Here is a 17059-nt window from a genome sequence, read left to right as displayed (position 1 = left end):
ATCATCAGGGAGTTCTGGTTGGTTAGTTACTCAACTGAGGGGGGGAACTTAGATCAATCAACTGTGTTGGTGATCGTCTGCGTGCTTGAATCAGACAGCGAAGCCTTGCCTTGCGGCTGCATCTATCACGAAACCTTCACATAACTAGCCATGGTATCACATATGTACTGCTTTAAGAAGCATGGTTAACCGCAAAAATTCCTATTGTCCAAAGCCATCAACTGCACTGGGATGACTAGTATGGAGCTGTCTTGTTTGGGACTGCATTAACCTGGAGAAAATGTGCCTCTGGAAATATCAACTGCCAAGTTAGTTGCTATGCCAATTTATTAAACTTAAGGTTGGCATCTTCACCCCCCGCGGACAAAATCTCCTTCGAGAAGTGAACAACGTCATCAAGCTCCTCTGGGAGCCTTGCACCAGCGGCCAGATCATTATACATTTTCCGAATCACACCCATTCGCGGCCCCGTTATTAGAAAGGCAACCATTGATCCTCCAAAGTTCACAGACCCTTCCTTGTCCGCTGAACAACGACCAAAGTGCTGCAGTGGGTCTAGCATGAGAAACTCCTTGCATTCCTGTAGCAGCCGGAAAAAGAGCTATAATTCTCAGATCAAGAATATGAAATTAATGACCTGGAGTTGTGGCGTCTCTGGCCCATATCTTCCAAGGAGCCATTGTCAGACCATTGATAAATTCGAATCTCTTTTGACGACTATAGACCGGCGTCTGCTACTATTCGGAAACACCACTTCCCACGGTCAGGTGCCAAGCAGGTAGGAAGGTTAGCTGAGTGTATAAGCTCTATATCAAAAGTGTTTGCTGTCACTCCCCCAGCCATGGCCGAAAGGATAAATAAAAAGTATGACCGGAAACAGTTTTGGGACCAGCTCTTAAAACCCTAATATGCCAAAATTCCCGACACCGGGATAAAACAAGTTTCGAGAAGCAGCTCAAGCTATACCACTGCAGTGATGTCAATGTTGGACAGTACCTTCACTTGAAAGGTTTGGGCAGCAGGGACTAGTTCCTCCAGATACCGTGGCTTGATTTTGAGAGCTAGGTTGGAATGTCTCTATATGAGCAGCAATGGAACCTTGGGGGATAGCGTGATAGCGCTGGGAGTTAGAGCACTGGACCGAAGGCGGAAGCCAATCGTATAAACTGCGGCGTTAGATTGCATCTGAGAGGTATGATGTGAACGAACTCTTCGGAGACAATACAGTTTCGACGGGAAAAGATCCGAAACTTTGATGCGCTGTGTCATGTGGGATGGGAAGACGGATGCGATAGGAAGCCCGGGAAAGGGAGTATATTATCTCGCTTCCTTGAAGAGGAGCTGGTCTGGGTTGGGGTTAATGAGACTGGCTTGCAGCTACCAGAGCTGAGAGAAATTTTGTCACCGAGATATGGCGTCACAAGAGTGTTAAGCATCAACATGGATCTGTTTTATATAATCCAGAGACCAGAATATCTGTGAATAAATAGATGCGTATTGTTTCGAGTTAGCAGTCGCTTTCCAACGAGCCCCTCTCCCCCAAACACCAAGGAGTTACATGCTACAGGCTCGGAGTCAAGATACTCCGAAAATATATCTAAAAGGCAGGGAAATAACAAAAGGAAAGTTGATGGTAGGCGGCTAGTCAAACTCTTGGATGGCCCTGATTGCATGACCTGCTGGTAACCTCCAGAATCTACAGCGGGTCTCCGTCTGACCATTCCTCTTCTTCCCTTACGGCGTGAAACTGACCGCCCATATTTCTTTTTCTCTTCTTTCCCCGGCCTACCTCCACGTTCTTGAACCGGGATTCTGCCGCCGGAGTGATTGGCTCGCTTCCATTCGTACAGAAGCTGTGGGCTTGTTCATTAGTGAGCTCGTCTTTGCGTGAGGTGTCGTCCAATGACTCAATTCCTTTCTGCCACTGCTCAAAGGCCTTGAGGGTCTCGCGCGCTTTTTCTTGAGCTGCTTGGATACTTTCCATGGAGAATAGGTCTTGGAAATCGGCGAGCCGGCGCTCCAGCTGTCTCTTCTGCTGCTCAAGCCTCTCGTTCTCGAGCCTCGCGCTATCAAGAGCGGTTGATATTGATGACAGGCGGACATTCAGAGACCCAACTTCCTTCTCATGCTTCTCGGACTCTTTTGCATTCGCTTCTCTCAGCGTAGACTCGACAAGCTCATGCTCAGTCTCGAGCTGTTGTATCCGTTCTCTGAGATTCAATATCTCTCCGTCACATTGTTCGAGAGTACTCTGCATTGCCTCGCAGAGATCCTGCTCATGTGACAAGTTCTTTTCTAGGCTCGCAATCCTTGCCTTCGTCAGCTCATTTTTCTCGTCCAGTTTGGTGTTTTCTATTTCTAGATCCTCGACTTGTCTCTTCGAGGCAGCGATCTCATCTTCTAATTTTGCGTTTAGCCGCTCCAGCATTTTAACATCAGACCTATAATCCTCCAAGGCCGCCGCAAGCCGATTCTTGTCGGTCGCATGGTCCTGGAGCTCTTTCCCGAGGCTTTGAAGCTTCACCCGTGCGTTCAGCATATCTTCGGCAATGGTTTCGGTATACTTTTCTAGACTTTCATTCTTTTTGGAAGCTTCCTCAAAGCGAAGTAAAGCTGTGTCGAACTGCCGACGCAGCGCAGTCTCGCGCTCTTGGTAGCCGGTAATCTGTGCTTGTGCTTTCTTGAGGTCTGCGACGAGCCGAGTTATTCGTTCCACCAAGGCATCAATGGTTGCACTCCAGTTTGACAGGTTGGCGTTTGGTGTTTCACCGGGTACCGCTCGTTCAAGTTCTATTCTAGCGTGGCGGAATCGGGCGCCGATGTTGGTGATGACCTCCATGGCATCGATGCCATCAAACCCATGATCAGAAAGCTCCTTTTGAACAGTTTCGACGGTTTTGGCGGCCTCAGAAGCGCGGGTGGTGGCCTCGCGCAAACTAGCAATGACCTGCACAGCTAGGTCTGGAGGTGGCGTAGAAAGCGTGGTTTCTATGTCGTTTCGTCCACCACTCTGGTCAGTGGGCTTCATCACGCCCTGCCATTCCCGAAAAAGGTTCCGTCGTTCCACCTTCCTTCGCTCAAGATCCTCCTTCAACGACTGGACCTCCCCACGACAGCTGTGAAACGACACTTGCGTACCAGCGTCTATCAAAACCGGAACGCAAGGAATATCAGGAACACAATCTCCAACGGACTCAAACGCATCGGCGCCCGCATTGAAACCCATGTCATCATCACTTTCGAAGGCAGCCAGCGGGACAACGGTGCCTTCTGCGGCCAGCAGTCCGCCGCCAGTCATATCACTTATATCAACTCTCTCGTTTCTCAGTCGATCCAACTCATCCCTTAGCATTCTCAATTCGTCATCCTTTTCCTTCTCGAGCTTTCTCTGGAGTCTCCGCCTCTCCTCGATCGCATTCATCTCCTCACTAAACCCCGATCGGCCAATGCGCCGTCTCGTCCTAGGGTCAATGATGTCATTAAACGGTATGAACTGCCACGACCGAACGTCCTGTGTTGGGGAGGATGATGATGGCTCGCCCAACTTTCGCTTCCTGCTGCTTGCCTGTGGATAAGGGGTTGTATGACGGCGGTGTTTGCCCCTGGGGACATCATGTCTTGTAGCCTCTTCACCGGTCGATATGGTAGGACTGGATGCGATAAGTCGAGTCCGCGAGATATGTGGTGTTAGTCCGCTAGACAGGGTTGCAGTTCCCGGCACAGCTTCCAACCTCTTCGTCCTTTTCGATGTGCGAGACCCTGGAGTTTGGGGTGCATGGCCCGCGTCCGATGTATTTTCCATTGTGCAGTTAAGCCTATGCTCAAGTTTAGAGAGCAGTAACTGGTAGGTATTCAGGGACCCAAGCCGGGACGCTGTCCAGTCTTGGCCGGGAGGTGTTAGCGAACTTCCAAGAGAGGGTAAGTCTATCATTCTGAGCAGGAGGAAATATTTTGCAGGAGTTCAATGGGAATAAAGGAGTCGAGGTGCGTCGGGGAAAGATGGCACGTTTGTAAACATAAAACCATTATCTGGTGCTAATCACAGATTTCTACATACCTTCGAACAAACACAAAGGGGGTGAATTCGCCCAGCAATAACACTTCCCAACACGCGTCTGGAATCTGAAACTCGGAGTCCTTCCCAGACCGCCCTCTGGAGTCCACACAAAAAACACACACACACACACCCTGCAGACCTGCAGAAGACCACCAACGGTTTTGAAACAAGTCCGCTCGAGCAACGGTTGCAACGACGGTTGGCGACTCTCTGTCTGACGCGACGCTCGAGAAAAAAAATAAATAAATAAATAAATACTCTTACAAAAAAGGAGCCAACCTCGGAAACGTCCGAAGTCAAATCTCGAGTTTCCCTGTGCTACCAGACGCGTCCTCGGCCCAGCGAACCTTTAGGCTGCCATGCAAAAACACACGCTTCCAAACCACAATTTCAATGCACGGATGATCGCGATCCCGCGAAGAGTTAAAATTATCGCGCGATGAGGCTCTTCGCGTCAAACTGCCCAACAAGGCAACAAACGTCTCTCTTCCGTCGCGACTTCCATCAACTGCCCGCGATTGGACTTTCGACGCGATTTCGCCCGCATCCCGATCCCGTCGTTCTGATTGGTCAGGGTATGGGTCCACCTCTGTTGCACGCCATACCAGATCTAGTTAGAGATAAACAAGGGGTTCCAGCTCCTGGTTTCCTTCCGCCGAGCAACGCGGAATCCGAGGAGCGGGCCAATCGGAGCGTCGTACGCGTGAAGTGGGCGGAACGGAGATGGCACTCGCGGGGCGGGGAAAGAACGTGGTCGATACCAACATACACATGGGATTTAAGAGGGAGAAGGAAAGTGCCCAAGAATAGATTCAAATTGAGGTGTATCATCACTCGTTACTACCGAGAACTTTTTTTCTTTCGACGCCAAACATTCGCAATCTGACAAAAGCTTGACTCTTGAGATCTCGAACAGTGGAAAAAATAAATCCAGGCCGCCAAGGCGAAGGGAAACCAAGATCTTTTTGTTAAACAACATTCGAACCATAAAAAATCCCGTCCCAAAATGACCCCGCTCTCTATAACCAGGAAAAGTGACAGCACCTTTCTGAGATGCGAGGGGATGCAACATGAAGGCGAGGATGGAGCAATTGCTCGCTTACTCGGCGAGGCCCAGGTTGGGTTCAGCTGGAACGACACGGATGGTGTTGGTATGTCCTTGGCCTCCACGCCATCCCTGGACGCAGACCACGGAGTCGCCCTTAGAGATGACTTCCAGTGTGAGGGCCTGGGCAATGCCCCACTTGAGACGGCGGTCGACATCCTCCTGCCAGATCCTGATGTTAAAATCAGGCTTCTTCTCTGGGAAGAAGAACGGGTACACGCCACGATAAAGGTGGGAGTACTATTAGAATTATCAGCAACTGTGTGTCCGGATAGGTGATTCTCGAGGTGGGAAACTCACCCGAGCCGCAGCTTCATTACGGGTGACCATGATAATTGGGCAGACCGGTCGATATTTTGAGAGGAGACGTGCAGTGAGGCCGCTATATATTTAAAAAAAAATAAAAAAGAAAAGGAGTGGTGTTAGTGCACATTTCGCTCCGGTTCTGCCTTCAATTCGGAAGTAAGGTCAAGGAGTGAGAAACTCACCTTGTGGTCAGAACAAGGATGGCGCCCGCATTGAGCTCGAGGCTAGCGGACACGGCAGCCATAGCGATGGACTCAACTGTATCTGCTGGCCTGGGGCAGAGGTTCCGCAACTCATCGAAGACGCTGAAGTAGGGGATAGCAACTTCGGCTTGCAGGCATGTTTCGTGCATCATAGCAACTGCTTCCTTGGGATAGTTGCCCTTGGCGGTTTCACCAGACAACATCACACAGTCAGCACCATCAAGAACTGCATTGGCGACGTCGGATACTTCGGCGCGTGTTGGACGAGGATTGTACGTCATGGACTCCAGCATCTGCGTCGCGCAGATCACGGGCTTTCCCTTGATGTTGCACTTGGCTATCATCATCTTTTGAGCAATGAACACCTTTGGTGCCGGAATCTCAATACCCAAATCTCCTCGCGCGACCATAACGCCGTCAGCCTGATCCAAGATCTCGTCAAAGTTATTGACACCTTGTTGGTTCTCTATCTTTGCTATAATCTGGATTTCATGGCCCTCGTCTCCCAAGACCTCTCGAATACGCTTGATATCATCGCCACGACGGATAAATGAAGCAAAGATCATGTCGACCCTATTTTTAACACCGAATTTAATATCATCGATATCCTTCTCTGAAAGAGCCGGGAGGTCGACATCAGTGCCGGGAAGGTTGACTCCCTTCTTGGAAGAGATAGTTCCATTGTTGAGACACTTAACGCGGAGTGTCTGATCGTCCACAATACCCAGGACTTCAAACGAGAGAACTCCATCGTCGACGAAGATAAGCTTGCCCTTTTCAATTACCTTAGTGATATTTTTGTAGTCCACGTATCTACGACGGTGTTAGCCGGGAAGAAAATACTAAATCGAGGACGCTCGTCGAGGGTGGCTAACAAGTTCTTGTTGTCGCTCTTGGCTGCGAAGTCATCATGTGTGGTGATGTTCAACTCTGTCCCAGCAGAAATTGGAATATCTTTATTATCTGGAGTAAGTCCGGTGCGGATTTCAGGTCCTTTCTGTAGAAACAAGGTCTGTCATTTGCTGTTCTTGCTGCAAAAACAAAGATCGTGATTGTCGCGGCAAGGCTTCTTACAGTATCGAGTGCAATAGCAAGGGGGCGGCCTGGTTGGATTCTCTCAGCTTCTTTTGCGTTGTCAATGACCGATTGGTGGTACTGTAAGGAGAAATCGATAGGTTAGCTTCGGGAAATACCAAGCCGTATGAGTCAAACATATTCTTGGGAGGACTGAGCACACCTCGTGAGTTCCATGAGAAAAGTTCATGCGCACAACATTGAGCCCGGCTAGAAGGGGGGATTAAAAAGAAAAAATAGAAGTTAGGACTGAAGTATTGATATTGTATTGGTATTCGCTGCCAAACCTTTGCGCAGGATGTTGATGGTTTCAACGGAGTTTGTCTTGGGACCTAGGGGGGAGAAGAACAGGACATCAGTGAGGAGACTTCAGCCGGCATTTGTCTGTAGAGCAGTCCGAGTAGATTGCAAGCACATAGCTCCAGTGAACCTGTGAGTTGGGCATAGAAAGCTCGAAAACCGCCCAGGAGCTACATGTGTAAAGAGGAAGCTTCAACTCACCGATGGTGCAGATTATGGAGGTCCTGCGATAGTTTTTTGCTGGCTGGTACTCGGTGCTGAGCTTGGAAGTCCATTCCAGCTTCATCCTGTTGGACAGGTGGCTCAAGGAACTCGCCATGTATGATGAAGTGTTGCGGTCGTTGCGCGACATGGTGAAAGGAGACCGAGAAGAAGCAGCAGCTAAATAAGCTTTTATTAAATTCAGAAGGTAACAGTGTGTTCTTACGGGACTCTCCTCGAATCTGACAGCTCACTAGTGTTGTTTGGGAGACTGTGTTGATGGCAGAGCCAAAGAAGAAAAGTGAGGTCTAGTTGGTTAGCCAGGCGGTAGTGAAATGATCGATCAATGGTATTGTTTTGTTGGGAGAAGGAGGGGATATGCGTTGGTTAACTTGGCGTATTTTTGGGACTTGGGAAGAGACAACGCTTTATCAGATTCCGGTCGCTGCAACGCAATCTCCTGTAACATGAAACTCCCCCCCAAAAAGCTCCCACCCTTTATTTTTTTTTTTTTTTTTTGGTCTTTTCTTTCTCCCTTGCTTCTTAATTACTGTTCCAGACGGTAATTTGCGAGCAAATCGTTGAGCACGAGGAATGGCACGGCAATGCCTGGCTGGTCGCCATTGGCCGCTCTACGTCACTCGAAGCTGGGGTCGGACCTGTTGACAACGTCATGCATCGCCAACCGATTTTCTCATGACCCGGTCTGTCTCTTCCCATCCAAGGCGCATCTTCGCCCCTCCACCCCACGAGGCAGATACTGCAACGAAGACGAGGGATACCAAAAATTACACGCCGCACAGCATGGACTCAAGTCAAAAATTACAGCAGCAGCTGAATGCGCAGCAAGGAAAAGCGCGATTTTTTTTGGGACAATTTTCGAGCCTGCAAAGCTGCCAGATTCGAGCTTGCTGATTGGACTGGGAACTGACTGTTATCTTATCGGCCACTGGACTTGCCAGAGCGTCTAACCGTAGCCGGTCTAGCCTCTGCCGTCGGCGCCTGGATTTGCGGGCCTTGCCCCACCGGTGCAGCCCTGCGCCAAGGCGGACTCGGCCGCTTTCGGGTTAGCGCTTGATAAGCCTTCAGCGTGGCCCACTAGGCTGGTTTAGGGTTAGCACCCGGTGAGTCAGCGGCGGGCAGACCTTGCCCCGATGGGATAATTGTGATGGAGGACTTGTATGCTTGTCATTCACTAAGCTACCTAAAGGGGAATCTCGGCTAATCTATGTGGGTCACGTGAGCGAGGTGCTAGTTGGATTACCTAACACCCCCCCATGCAACGAGCTCCAGCAGCGAGCGAGAGCCACAAAGATCCAAAGCTTCCAAATCTCTCAAATCCGCGATAAAAATTAATTACAGAATCCAGATTTATTCCTTCTTTAGGCTTAGCTCCGTTTCGCCGCGATACCGTATTTTCGCTGGCTTCACTGATAAACCTCCATATTTTCCTGTATCAACTCGTCACCCCTATCGCGCTCACGAATTGAGCGTAGGGATCCATTGCAAGAGCCTTCGTGAGCCCGTCAGCTTTATTCGCGTCGGTTCCAACATGCTCGATTGAGATTTCGTCCTTTTGAACCCAGTCTCTTAGCATATGGTGCCGAATCTCAATATGGCGTGCTCTTCGCGTTATAGCTTCAGCTTTGGCTAAGTCAACGGCTCCCTTGTTGTCAACACTTAATTTTGAGCTCCTTAGCCTTGCTGAGCCTTCACTAATTACCCCGGCATCTATCAACAGGTCGTTGATCCAAACCAGTTCACAAGCGGCTTCGCTAGCTGCCAAATACTCCGCTTCGGTCGTAGATTTCGAGACGGACGTCTGGCGCTGTGATCTCCACGATATTGGAGCTCCGTTCATGGTAATAATATAGCCGCTGGTGGATTTGTACGCAGGGTCGGCTCCAGCCCAGTCAGAATCCGAACTGGCTGCCGGTTTCAAGCCTTCAGGATCCATATCCCTTTTGAAGACTATTCCTTTCGATTTTGTGCCCTTGAGGTAGCGTAGGATCTGCTTGAACGCCGCCCAGCTCTCCCTATTGGGCCTGCTGTTGAATCTCGCCAGATAATTGACTGCGAATGCAATATCCGGCCTCGTACACGTAACTAGGAACTGTAGAGAGCCCAGGCCTTTCCTGTAATTCGTAGGCGTAGCCTGCTCGTCAACTCCATCTTTGAGGGTCTGATCTGGCGCGAATTCGATGCTTATTCCTTTCTTCATTGGCGTTTTGGAAGGTTTGCAGTCTTCCATTCCATATTCGGTCAGTAGATCCTCGATATACTGTTCCTGGTTCACAAAAAGGTCTCCATTTGGCTGCTTTTGAACCCGCATGCCTAGGTAACGGCCCTGTTCCGTAACCTCCTTGATTTCGAAGCGTTCCTGAAGCTTCTCGATGAGCCATTCTGTTTCGGCTTCGTTGGGTCCCATTATACGGCAGTCGTCGACGTGTAGGGTTAGGTAGATTTGCTTCCTCTTGTGGTAAAGTAGGCCCGCGTCGTATGGAGAGATCTGGAATCCTAGAGATTTCAGATAGTCAGTAGCTGCTTGATACCAAAGCCTAGCAGCTTGCTTCAACCCGTAGAGTCCCTGGCGTAAGAGCCCTACTAGGTTACCCCGCCCGTGCTTGAATCCAGTGGGTAGTTGAACGTATACACGTTCGTCCTCTGGAAGAGTTCCATTTAGGAAGGCTGTCACGAAGTCAAAGACTCTGACCTTCCAGTTCTTGGCTGTTGAGATAGCAAAGAAGGCTCTCGTTGTAGGTCCACTAACAACTGCTGCGTAGGTCTTCTTGTAGTGAACGCCTTCTTGCTGTTCGAATCCACGTACGACCCAACGGGCTTTGAATCATACTGTGCCACCTGTGTTGTTGAGCTTCCTATCAAATACCCATTTGCCAGAGAGGATCTGCATTTCAGGTTCCTTCTCGACTAGGATCCAGGTGCCTTTCTCTTGTAGTTTGGAGACTTCAACATCTAGAGCCTCCTTCCAATAAAGCCACTCTTCGGAGCGTTTGGCTTCAGCGATGGATTTTGGTATGTCTGTACGCGTGCTGAGCACTGGAAGCTCAGCTCCATTCGCCTCTTCTTCTTCCGTCGCATCCGAGAGGATTTCTTGCTCTTCGCCCAGGTATGTGGGCTCTAAAGCCTCTAATTCGCCGTCCGCGAGCTTCTTCATGATTTCTGGCTTCTCCTTCGCAAGGTAAGCTAGTAACTTGTGTTGCCAGCCGTTCAATGGATCTATGTAATCATACTCCTCCGGGAGTTCAACGTATTCAGCTTCGGTTAGTGAATTCGTAGGGATTTGATCCAATTTCTCATCAAATATAACATCTCACGAGATCATTATACTGTTCGTTTCTGGGTCCCAAAGCCTGTAGGTGTGCATGCCACGATATCCTACAAATTTGACCTTCTTGGACCTAGGTTGGAGCTTCGAGGATTCATTCAAAATCTTCACATAGGCATCACATCCCCACCTATGGACCCATCTGCAATGGGGTTGGTGACCCGTCCAGGCTTCAAAGGGTGTCAACGGCTTCATGTTCTTGCATCCATATAGAGGCACTGAGGTAGGCGATAGATTCACCATCATGGAGACTGTGGCGAGAGCTTCGCCCCATAACTCATTGGGTAGTCCTGAGTCTATAAGTACGCTTCTTGTTCGCTCGCAAAGAAGTCGTATTCCTCGTTCACTCGTTCCATCTTGTTGAGGTGTATATGGGCACGTAATCTCCTGTTGTATACCCTTGCTCCTGTAGAATTCAGCCAGTTGTTGGCTCGTCAATTCGGGAGCTCCATCGGACAGTATAGTGCCGATTTTTCGTTCGGTAGACACTTCAATCATGTTGATCCAGTTCTTTAGGGTTTCTGGAGCTTCTACCCGCTCCTTCAGGAGGTAGATCCACCTGTATTGTGTGGCATCGTCCGTTATAAGTAGGAAATACTTCGCTCCGCCGTAGCTTGGAGGATCGGAGTCTGTGGATAGGGTACGGCCGCCACCTGCAATATCAATAAAAATTTTAGCTCCAGGCTTTGTAGAGCGTGTTCTAGGTTCGAATGGGTTGCGAGCTTGCTTAGCTTTAGCACAGGTTTCACAGAACCCTAGCTTCTTTACTCCCTTTATTCGCATTGCCATTCTCGGATCTCTAGCTAGAATAGCTATATCATGGGCGTTGAGATGCCCCCAGCATTTGTGCCAATTGGCCATCGTATCCTCCTTGATTTCTGGCGTCTTTGCCAGGTGATTCGGTGCCAAAAGCGCGTCATCTCTATCTTTATTCTCTAGAGTTGCTGTTACATAGCAGGGCTCTAGGAGTTTCGTAGGTACTGGAAACGCGTATGCCAGTAAATTGCGTATCCTAGGCGTTCGTAGGACTAGGATGTCATCCTCGTTAAGCACGGCTTCAAAGCTCTGTGTTTTATCTGCCGATTCTAGTAGGAAGATGTGTTCTCCGTCGACATAAAGCTGTTCCACTGTAAAGCCGTCTCGTATAAGCTTCCCAAAGCTTATGAGGTTAACCTGGAGGTCAGGCACGATTCTAACCCCCCCAATGCTCAATTCTCCATTGTCAGTTTGGATACTGGCCGTGCCAAATCCTCTGGTGACTGATTTCGAACCGTTCGCCATAAGCAGTTGTGTTGCATGGCTCTTTGGGTCCATTTGAACTAGATCCGTACGTGAGGTCGCGTGGGATCCGGCTCCAGAGTCAAGGATCCATTTGTCTGTGGATTCGCGCGCTTCTTTCATAGAGAAGGCTGCTTCGTGAACCGAATGGATCTTGTCCGTTGCAACCGTAGCTGTTTCCTTGCCTTTGCCTTTAGAGTCTTCTTTAGGCTCGTTAGGCTTCGAATTCTTGTTAGATTTGCAAAATTTAGCCAAATGGCCAGGTTTGCCACAAATATAGCAGTTCCAGTTCTGCAGTGAGCTCTTCTCTGGATTGGATTCGGAGTTCGTATTCTTATAAGATTTTTGGGGATCCGAGCTTGTTGCATTTGTATTTGGCTTTGTAGATCCGCCTTTCTTCAGGTCTTTCTTGGGGATTCGGTGGAGGATATCCTTCAGTAGGCCTTCCAAATCCTTCTCCGGTAGGTTCGTTCTGCTCTGGCATGCCATATCAAATCGGTTCTGTATGAACTCTCTCCATCGGGACGTAATGTTCATCTTCAAGATATCATGTAGGGTGTGGTCCAGTTGTTTGAACCCTAATCTCTCAAATTCCCCACGGATTGCTAGGAATCTCTCTATATAATTCCTTTCTGAGCCAGCGGACTGTGGTGTCATTCTCACTAACTCCGTAAGTAGGCTTTCCCGCTGTATCTCAGGTCTCTCTTGGAAGGCTGTTCTTACAGCTTCCCAGAGTTTGTAGGCACTAAGGCTATCCGATTCCTCGAAGTGTTCTCTGGCTTGTGCAGATATTGTGCTGTCGATTAGGCCGTGTAGCCAATTATTCTGAACATTCCAGTATTGTGAAATCTTCAAGCGCTCTGGCCGTGGTGAAGTCTCTTGCCTTTCCAGGATAATCTTCTCAACACCTACTTGGCGGGCTACCTTTAGGATGGCTTTGCTCCATGCTAGGTAGTTGCTGGCTCCAGCCAGGGTCATAGGCTTCTTCACCGTCTTCGTGATCTTCGTGAATTGGGTGATTGCTCTGCCGATTCGCGTATTTGTGTCTATAAGGTTGCCAACATATTCTTCTAGTTCCTCATCAGAGTCTATTTCTCAGTCCTCTTCTTCTTCTTGTTGAGCTTCGTGCTCTAGGTTCTCCTGCATCGTTGCAGGTGCGTTTGCGGTGCTTGCTTGGCCTGATAGGAGGTTCACTTGCTGTGCCAGCTGTTGTACTGTCTCCTGTTGCCTTTGCATCAACTCCTGTTGCCTTTGCATCATCTCCTGTTGATTCAGCATCATTCTGCGCAACATTTGGAGTTCACTCTCCTCCCTAGGCTCCTGCTCGTCGTTTGGCGGGCTGCCTCTGAGCCTACTCGACCGCCTAAGCTCGGTTTGGGGTGTAGGGAGGTTTGTTGGAGCTTCCCGGTCGGGAGTTCGGTGCTCCGGTTCGTCCGTACGGTTCACCATGGCTTTGGCGTTGCCAGGTGCTCGATTTGCTTGCTAGGTGCGTTTAGCAGGCGTTTCGCTCACTCTCTGGTCGCGTGCCAGAAAGCTACAGGGTTCAACTCGCTCTCCAGCTCGGTGCTAGAAAGCTACAGGGGTTTGCACGTATAGGAGGTGTCTATCTCGACGTACGCTCTCTTTAGTGCTCGTAAAACCTCGTTATCCACAAGGATAACCGTTCAGGGTGTTGATCGTAAGCTTCAATAACCAATTGAGCTGTAAATCAACCTTATACGCTTGCTCTTCAGCGCAAAGGGCTATAACCTGATGGAGGACTTGTATGCTTGTCATTCACTAAGCTACCTAAAGGGGAATCTCGGCTAATCTATGTGGGTCACGTGAGCGAGGTGCTAGTTGGATTACCTAACAAATTGAACTCTCCCGCTACGTGATTGGCCTTTTTGCCTACAGGACTGCCTGGAATCATCACGTGATTCGTTACTTAGTAACATTCCTATGAGGTAATCCAACTCGCGTGACCCACACTAGATAGACGAATATCTCGCCCTTAGTTACAGATGACAAAGCCAACGCATTCCGGGTTCCCCATCAATAGTTACGGCGGGCGGCAACCGCCGTTTGAGTTAAACTACGTCGGAGACGTTCACCACCATCAACATCAACAGCAGACAACTCTGGCTGCCCACCAATCTCAACATCCCCGGCCTTGAGCACCCTAGGAGTTTTCCTCTCCGCCGCAAGATCCCGCAAAACCACATATCTCCCCTGTCGACATTTAAATTGACATCATTCTCTTATTCGCCGTACTCGCAAAGATGGTGGTATGTCCTCTTCCTTTCACCTCCGCGCTTGCTGGGTCACCTGCTAATCAGCTACGTTTGAATGGCTTCCAGCTCGGCCGCCTAACTCATTATGCTTTCGATGCTGTCCTGAGTACGTTGTTCCCCCAGTTCCCCTTTCCTCCTCACGAGAATCGCAAGTGGAACGTGCAAATCAGTCATGCTGAGATTCAGGCGGCAAAAACGTTTTTGCTAACAGAACCTCTCTAGTTTCGGCATTCCTCGCTGGAATCAAACGCTCCACAGGCCTCACGTAAATCCCCCCTCCTTCTTGCCTTTTCATCATCTCCCTCTCTACTCCAGTCGGAGCCGACAACTCAGCTAACCACGACTACTTACCTCCACCACCCGCTCACTCCAAGCCCTCTCACCTTTCCACGGGTGCTGAGCTCGGGCAGCGGTGTTCACTGCGGGTGGGCGGAGCTGGTGGATTCGCCTCTTCTTTTAGCCCCAGCTTAAACTCAGACAAGATCTCCGACAACAAAGAAGTCAAGCGATGGGTCGATAACTACCTGGGCGTCGGAGAGTGGGTGATGGATCAGAGCATCGCAGTGCTAGGGTCGTCCGGCTGGTTTGAGAGACGGCGGTAATTAGGCGAAAGCGGAAGCTTTTTGCTGTTGATTCTCGTTGACGGTTTACGATTACCAAGTGTCATTTTTTTGAGCGCATCAGCTATCCTGGTGGTCTTTCGAGGGGTTGGCGCGGTTTATAGCCTGTTTTGGGGGGGGGGGGGGGGGGGGGGGGGGGTAATGGGCCTGTATCACCGCTATTACTTCTTGACTATGACTCTCGCATCTAATGGGGAGTCACCACCGCTAGACGCCTCTACGCCCTGGAAGAATTCTCACCTCTACTTTCTCGTCTCTGTCCTTTTACATGTCCCTGTACCACTGTATATACATGACAGCTCGGCGCCTTGGAATTTTTTTTTTTTTGTTTTTTTTTTCTCCCATGAGATTAAACTCACACTAAGCTGGCGTTTTTGTTTCTTGCACTCTCGTTGATGGTTCGAATAACCGTACAATATTAAAGAACGGGCTGGGTAGCCTAAGAATCCTTCCCCGCGTTGCTTCTCCTTTTGTGTCCTCTATATATAATCGTAATCCCCAAACTCCATGGTCTCTCATTCGACAAAGCTCTCTTATGTCATGAAAAGACTACATAGAGCTTCTGCGCCGTCATAAATGCAATAGACCCCCAAGTTTCACTGGTTCAGCAGCTGATCAATGTCAATACGCCGGTAGTACGATATGTGGCCAAGTTCCGTCCAATAATGTGCGATGCAATCGTTTGAAATGAGAATAAGCTGAGAAGGGATGTACGTATCTAATCGCAAAAAAAGACCAGTTAGCTATATAGCAACCTAGGATATATGTGCAGTAAAAGCACGAAGTCAACAATTGAGAAATAAGTTCTACCTCTGGCGAAGTTCGTAGCCGCGATATGTCCCCAACTATTCACGACGCGAGCTCCCCGAAACATTTCCTCGTCGGCAATGCGAATAGTTCCATTAGGACCGATATCATCAGCTTTGAAGGTTATCTCACCGCGAGGAACATTCGGATCGCCTGTTAATTTGATGGCTTTCAAGCCCCGATAGGGTACATTCCCAGGTTCGACGTTTTGAGAAGAAGTTGCTTGGCTGCTTGAGGCAGCGTTCTCCACCGTCGCGCCAGCAGCACTGTGGCCAGTCGACGCGGGGTCATAATCTTGCTGAAGTATCAATAGGTACTCAGATCCATGCCCAGAGTAATCCCCAATCCAGATTCCCTGATATGGCTTGTCCTTTGTCGGTGTATAGAGGTCAGGGCGTAGAGTCCCAAACGTGGACACGCCATCCATCACAGTCCCAACTTCGAACGTAGACATATTCCCACCGAACTGTATCCATCTCCTCAACCGGAACCCAGCTTCAGAAACCTCCTTCAAGCGTAGCGGCTTATCTCTAAAAGCAAAGGTTTCAATGTCCGAATACGCGACATTAACCCGTTCGTCGGCCGGAATAGTACTTGGCGGCCAGACCATTCTCGACTCGTCCTCATCCTCCCTGGTCTCCGTCTTATCGCAGAAGATAAAGGAGCTAAATACTCTTTGGGCCTCGAGGTCCATCGGCATCCGGACCTCTGACCGTCGACCATGCGAATCGGAACCCCACCCCAACGCCAGCTCCTTTTCAAGCAGTATAACCGGGTCATCAAGCCATAGCGAAACTACCGGATCAAACGAGCTGACAATAACCGAGGGATTCTTGCTCCACGCCTGGACGAATCCGATTGAATGCCTGGCGACGATTCGATATCCTTCGATACGGCCACGAGGAGCGTTGTATCGGACGAGGATCAATTTCCCCGTGTTCTTAACGTCGGAAAACCAGATCTTATTTCGCACGAGGAACCAGAATGGATGATAAGCTACGTATAGTGACCGGAAGGATTCGAAGGGGGAGGGGTCATGGAGACGCGTGTGGACGTTAGAATCAACCAGGGCGGCCCAGAGTAGCTCGCTGTTTGCGTGTTCTCGGAGGAACTGGCATGTCGCGGACAAGGAAGTCAGGTCTAAGGCAGATACGTAGGAGAAAATTTCATATAGAAGCTCTGATGGGAGAGAGAGGAGCGGCGGAATGAAGAACGTTTGGGTGTCCTCCGGCGGGTTCTCCTCATGTTCGGCATTGTTGATAACCCCGCAGAGCTGGCCGTTATCCGCCACTGATGGTTCAGAAGGCATGTCGGGCTCCATTGTAGTTGAACCCAGCCCAGATAAATGATCGAAACGGAAAAGTTGTGATCACATCCTCCATTTAGTGATTTGTTTGTACAGTACGGGTGTGGGGGAGTATCAACAATTGAGGTGGCTCGGCTTCGAAGACCGCTGACATCACCATTTAGTTGCTAATAACTAACCACA

At 49.5% G+C, this 17059-nt stretch overlaps 5 protein-coding genes across 5 annotated transcripts; 1 reads left to right on the top strand and 4 right to left on the bottom strand.

The window, feature by feature from the left end:
- Positions 1-1479: 1479 nt before the first annotated feature.
- On the bottom strand, positions 1480-4053 carry CIMG_08031 (uncharacterized protein). The gene has a single exon (XM_001240867.2). The coding sequence runs from the start codon at positions 3800-3802 to the stop codon at positions 1697-1699; it is 2106 nt and encodes a 701-aa protein (XP_001240868.1). The 5' UTR covers positions 3803-4053; the 3' UTR covers positions 1480-1696.
- Positions 4054-4353: 300 nt separating this feature from the next.
- On the bottom strand, positions 4354-4830 carry CIMG_13276 (uncharacterized protein; the record flags this gene model as incomplete). Its single annotated transcript, XM_004445054.1, has 2 exons — positions 4354-4667; positions 4827-4830. 2 exons carry the CDS (start codon positions 4828-4830, stop codon positions 4354-4356), a joined length of 318 nt encoding a protein of 105 aa, XP_004445111.1.
- A 24-nt stretch (positions 4831-4854) lies between these two features.
- On the bottom strand, positions 4855-7511 carry CIMG_08032 (pyruvate kinase). Its single transcript, XM_001240868.2, has 8 exons — positions 7247-7511; positions 7033-7077; positions 6909-6955; positions 6746-6826; positions 6547-6668; positions 5651-6484; positions 5463-5544; positions 4855-5402 (listed from the first exon to the last, which is right to left on the bottom strand). Exons 1-8 carry the CDS (start codon positions 7395-7397, stop codon positions 5157-5159), a joined length of 1608 nt encoding a protein of 535 aa, XP_001240869.1. The 5' UTR covers positions 7398-7511; the 3' UTR covers positions 4855-5156.
- A 6483-nt stretch (positions 7512-13994) lies between these two features.
- CIMG_08034 (uncharacterized protein) lies at positions 13995-14833 on the top strand. The gene is made up of 4 exons (XM_001240870.2): positions 13995-14137; positions 14210-14249; positions 14366-14408; positions 14604-14833. The coding sequence occupies exons 1-4, from the start codon at positions 14132-14134 to the stop codon at positions 14743-14745; spliced, it is 231 nt and encodes a 76-aa protein (XP_001240871.2). The 5' UTR covers positions 13995-14131; the 3' UTR covers positions 14746-14833.
- A 508-nt stretch (positions 14834-15341) lies between these two features.
- On the bottom strand, positions 15342-16958 carry CIMG_12075 (F-box domain-containing protein). The gene is made up of 2 exons (XM_012358555.1): positions 15574-16958; positions 15342-15481 (listed from the first exon to the last, which is right to left on the bottom strand). The coding sequence occupies exons 1-2, from the start codon at positions 16889-16891 to the stop codon at positions 15360-15362; spliced, it is 1440 nt and encodes a 479-aa protein (XP_012213978.1). The 5' UTR covers positions 16892-16958; the 3' UTR covers positions 15342-15359.
- Positions 16959-17059: the final 101 nt, after the last annotated feature.

Source organism: Coccidioides immitis, assembly GCF_000149335.2.
Source record: "Coccidioides immitis RS genomic scaffold supercont3.3, whole genome shotgun sequence".
Classification (NCBI taxonomy): domain Eukaryota; kingdom Fungi; phylum Ascomycota; class Eurotiomycetes; order Onygenales; family Onygenaceae; genus Coccidioides; species Coccidioides immitis.
Note: the sequence above shows the minus strand (reverse complement) of the source record. Positions and strands in the feature narration are given on the sequence as shown.

What these genes read in the sequence shown, in the direction of transcription:
- CIMG_08031 (XM_001240867.2), bottom strand. Translation starts at nt 3,802, where the DNA reads ATGGAAAATACATCGGACGCGGGCCATGCACCCCAAACTCCAGGGTCT.
- CIMG_12075 (XM_012358555.1), bottom strand. Translation starts at nt 16,891, where the DNA reads ATGGAGCCCGACATGCCTTCTGAACCATCAGTGGCGGATAACGGCCAG. An exon ending in GGCTACGAACTTCGCCAGAG is followed by an intron (nt 15,482 to 15,573) that starts GTAGAACTTATT and finishes TTTTGCGATTAG; the next exon opens with ATACGTACATCCCTTCTCAG.
- CIMG_08034 (XM_001240870.2), top strand. An exon ending in TGCTTTCGATGCTGTCCTGA is followed by an intron (nt 14,250 to 14,365) that starts GTACGTTGTTCC and finishes GAACCTCTCTAG; the next exon opens with TTTCGGCATTCCTCGCTGGA. An exon ending in AAACGCTCCACAGGCCTCAC is followed by an intron (nt 14,409 to 14,603) that starts GTAAATCCCCCC and finishes CTCTTCTTTTAG; the next exon opens with CCCCAGCTTAAACTCAGACA.
- CIMG_08032 (XM_001240868.2), bottom strand. Translation starts at nt 7,397, where the DNA reads ATGTCGCGCAACGACCGCAACACTTCATCATACATGGCGAGTTCCTTG. An exon ending in TTTCTCATGGAACTCACGAG is followed by an intron (nt 6,827 to 6,908) that starts GTGTGCTCAGTC and finishes TTCTCCTTACAG; the next exon opens with TACCACCAATCGGTCATTGA. An exon ending in TTGCTATTGCACTCGATACT is followed by an intron (nt 6,669 to 6,745) that starts GTAAGAAGCCTT and finishes TTGTTTCTACAG; the next exon opens with AAAGGACCTGAAATCCGCAC.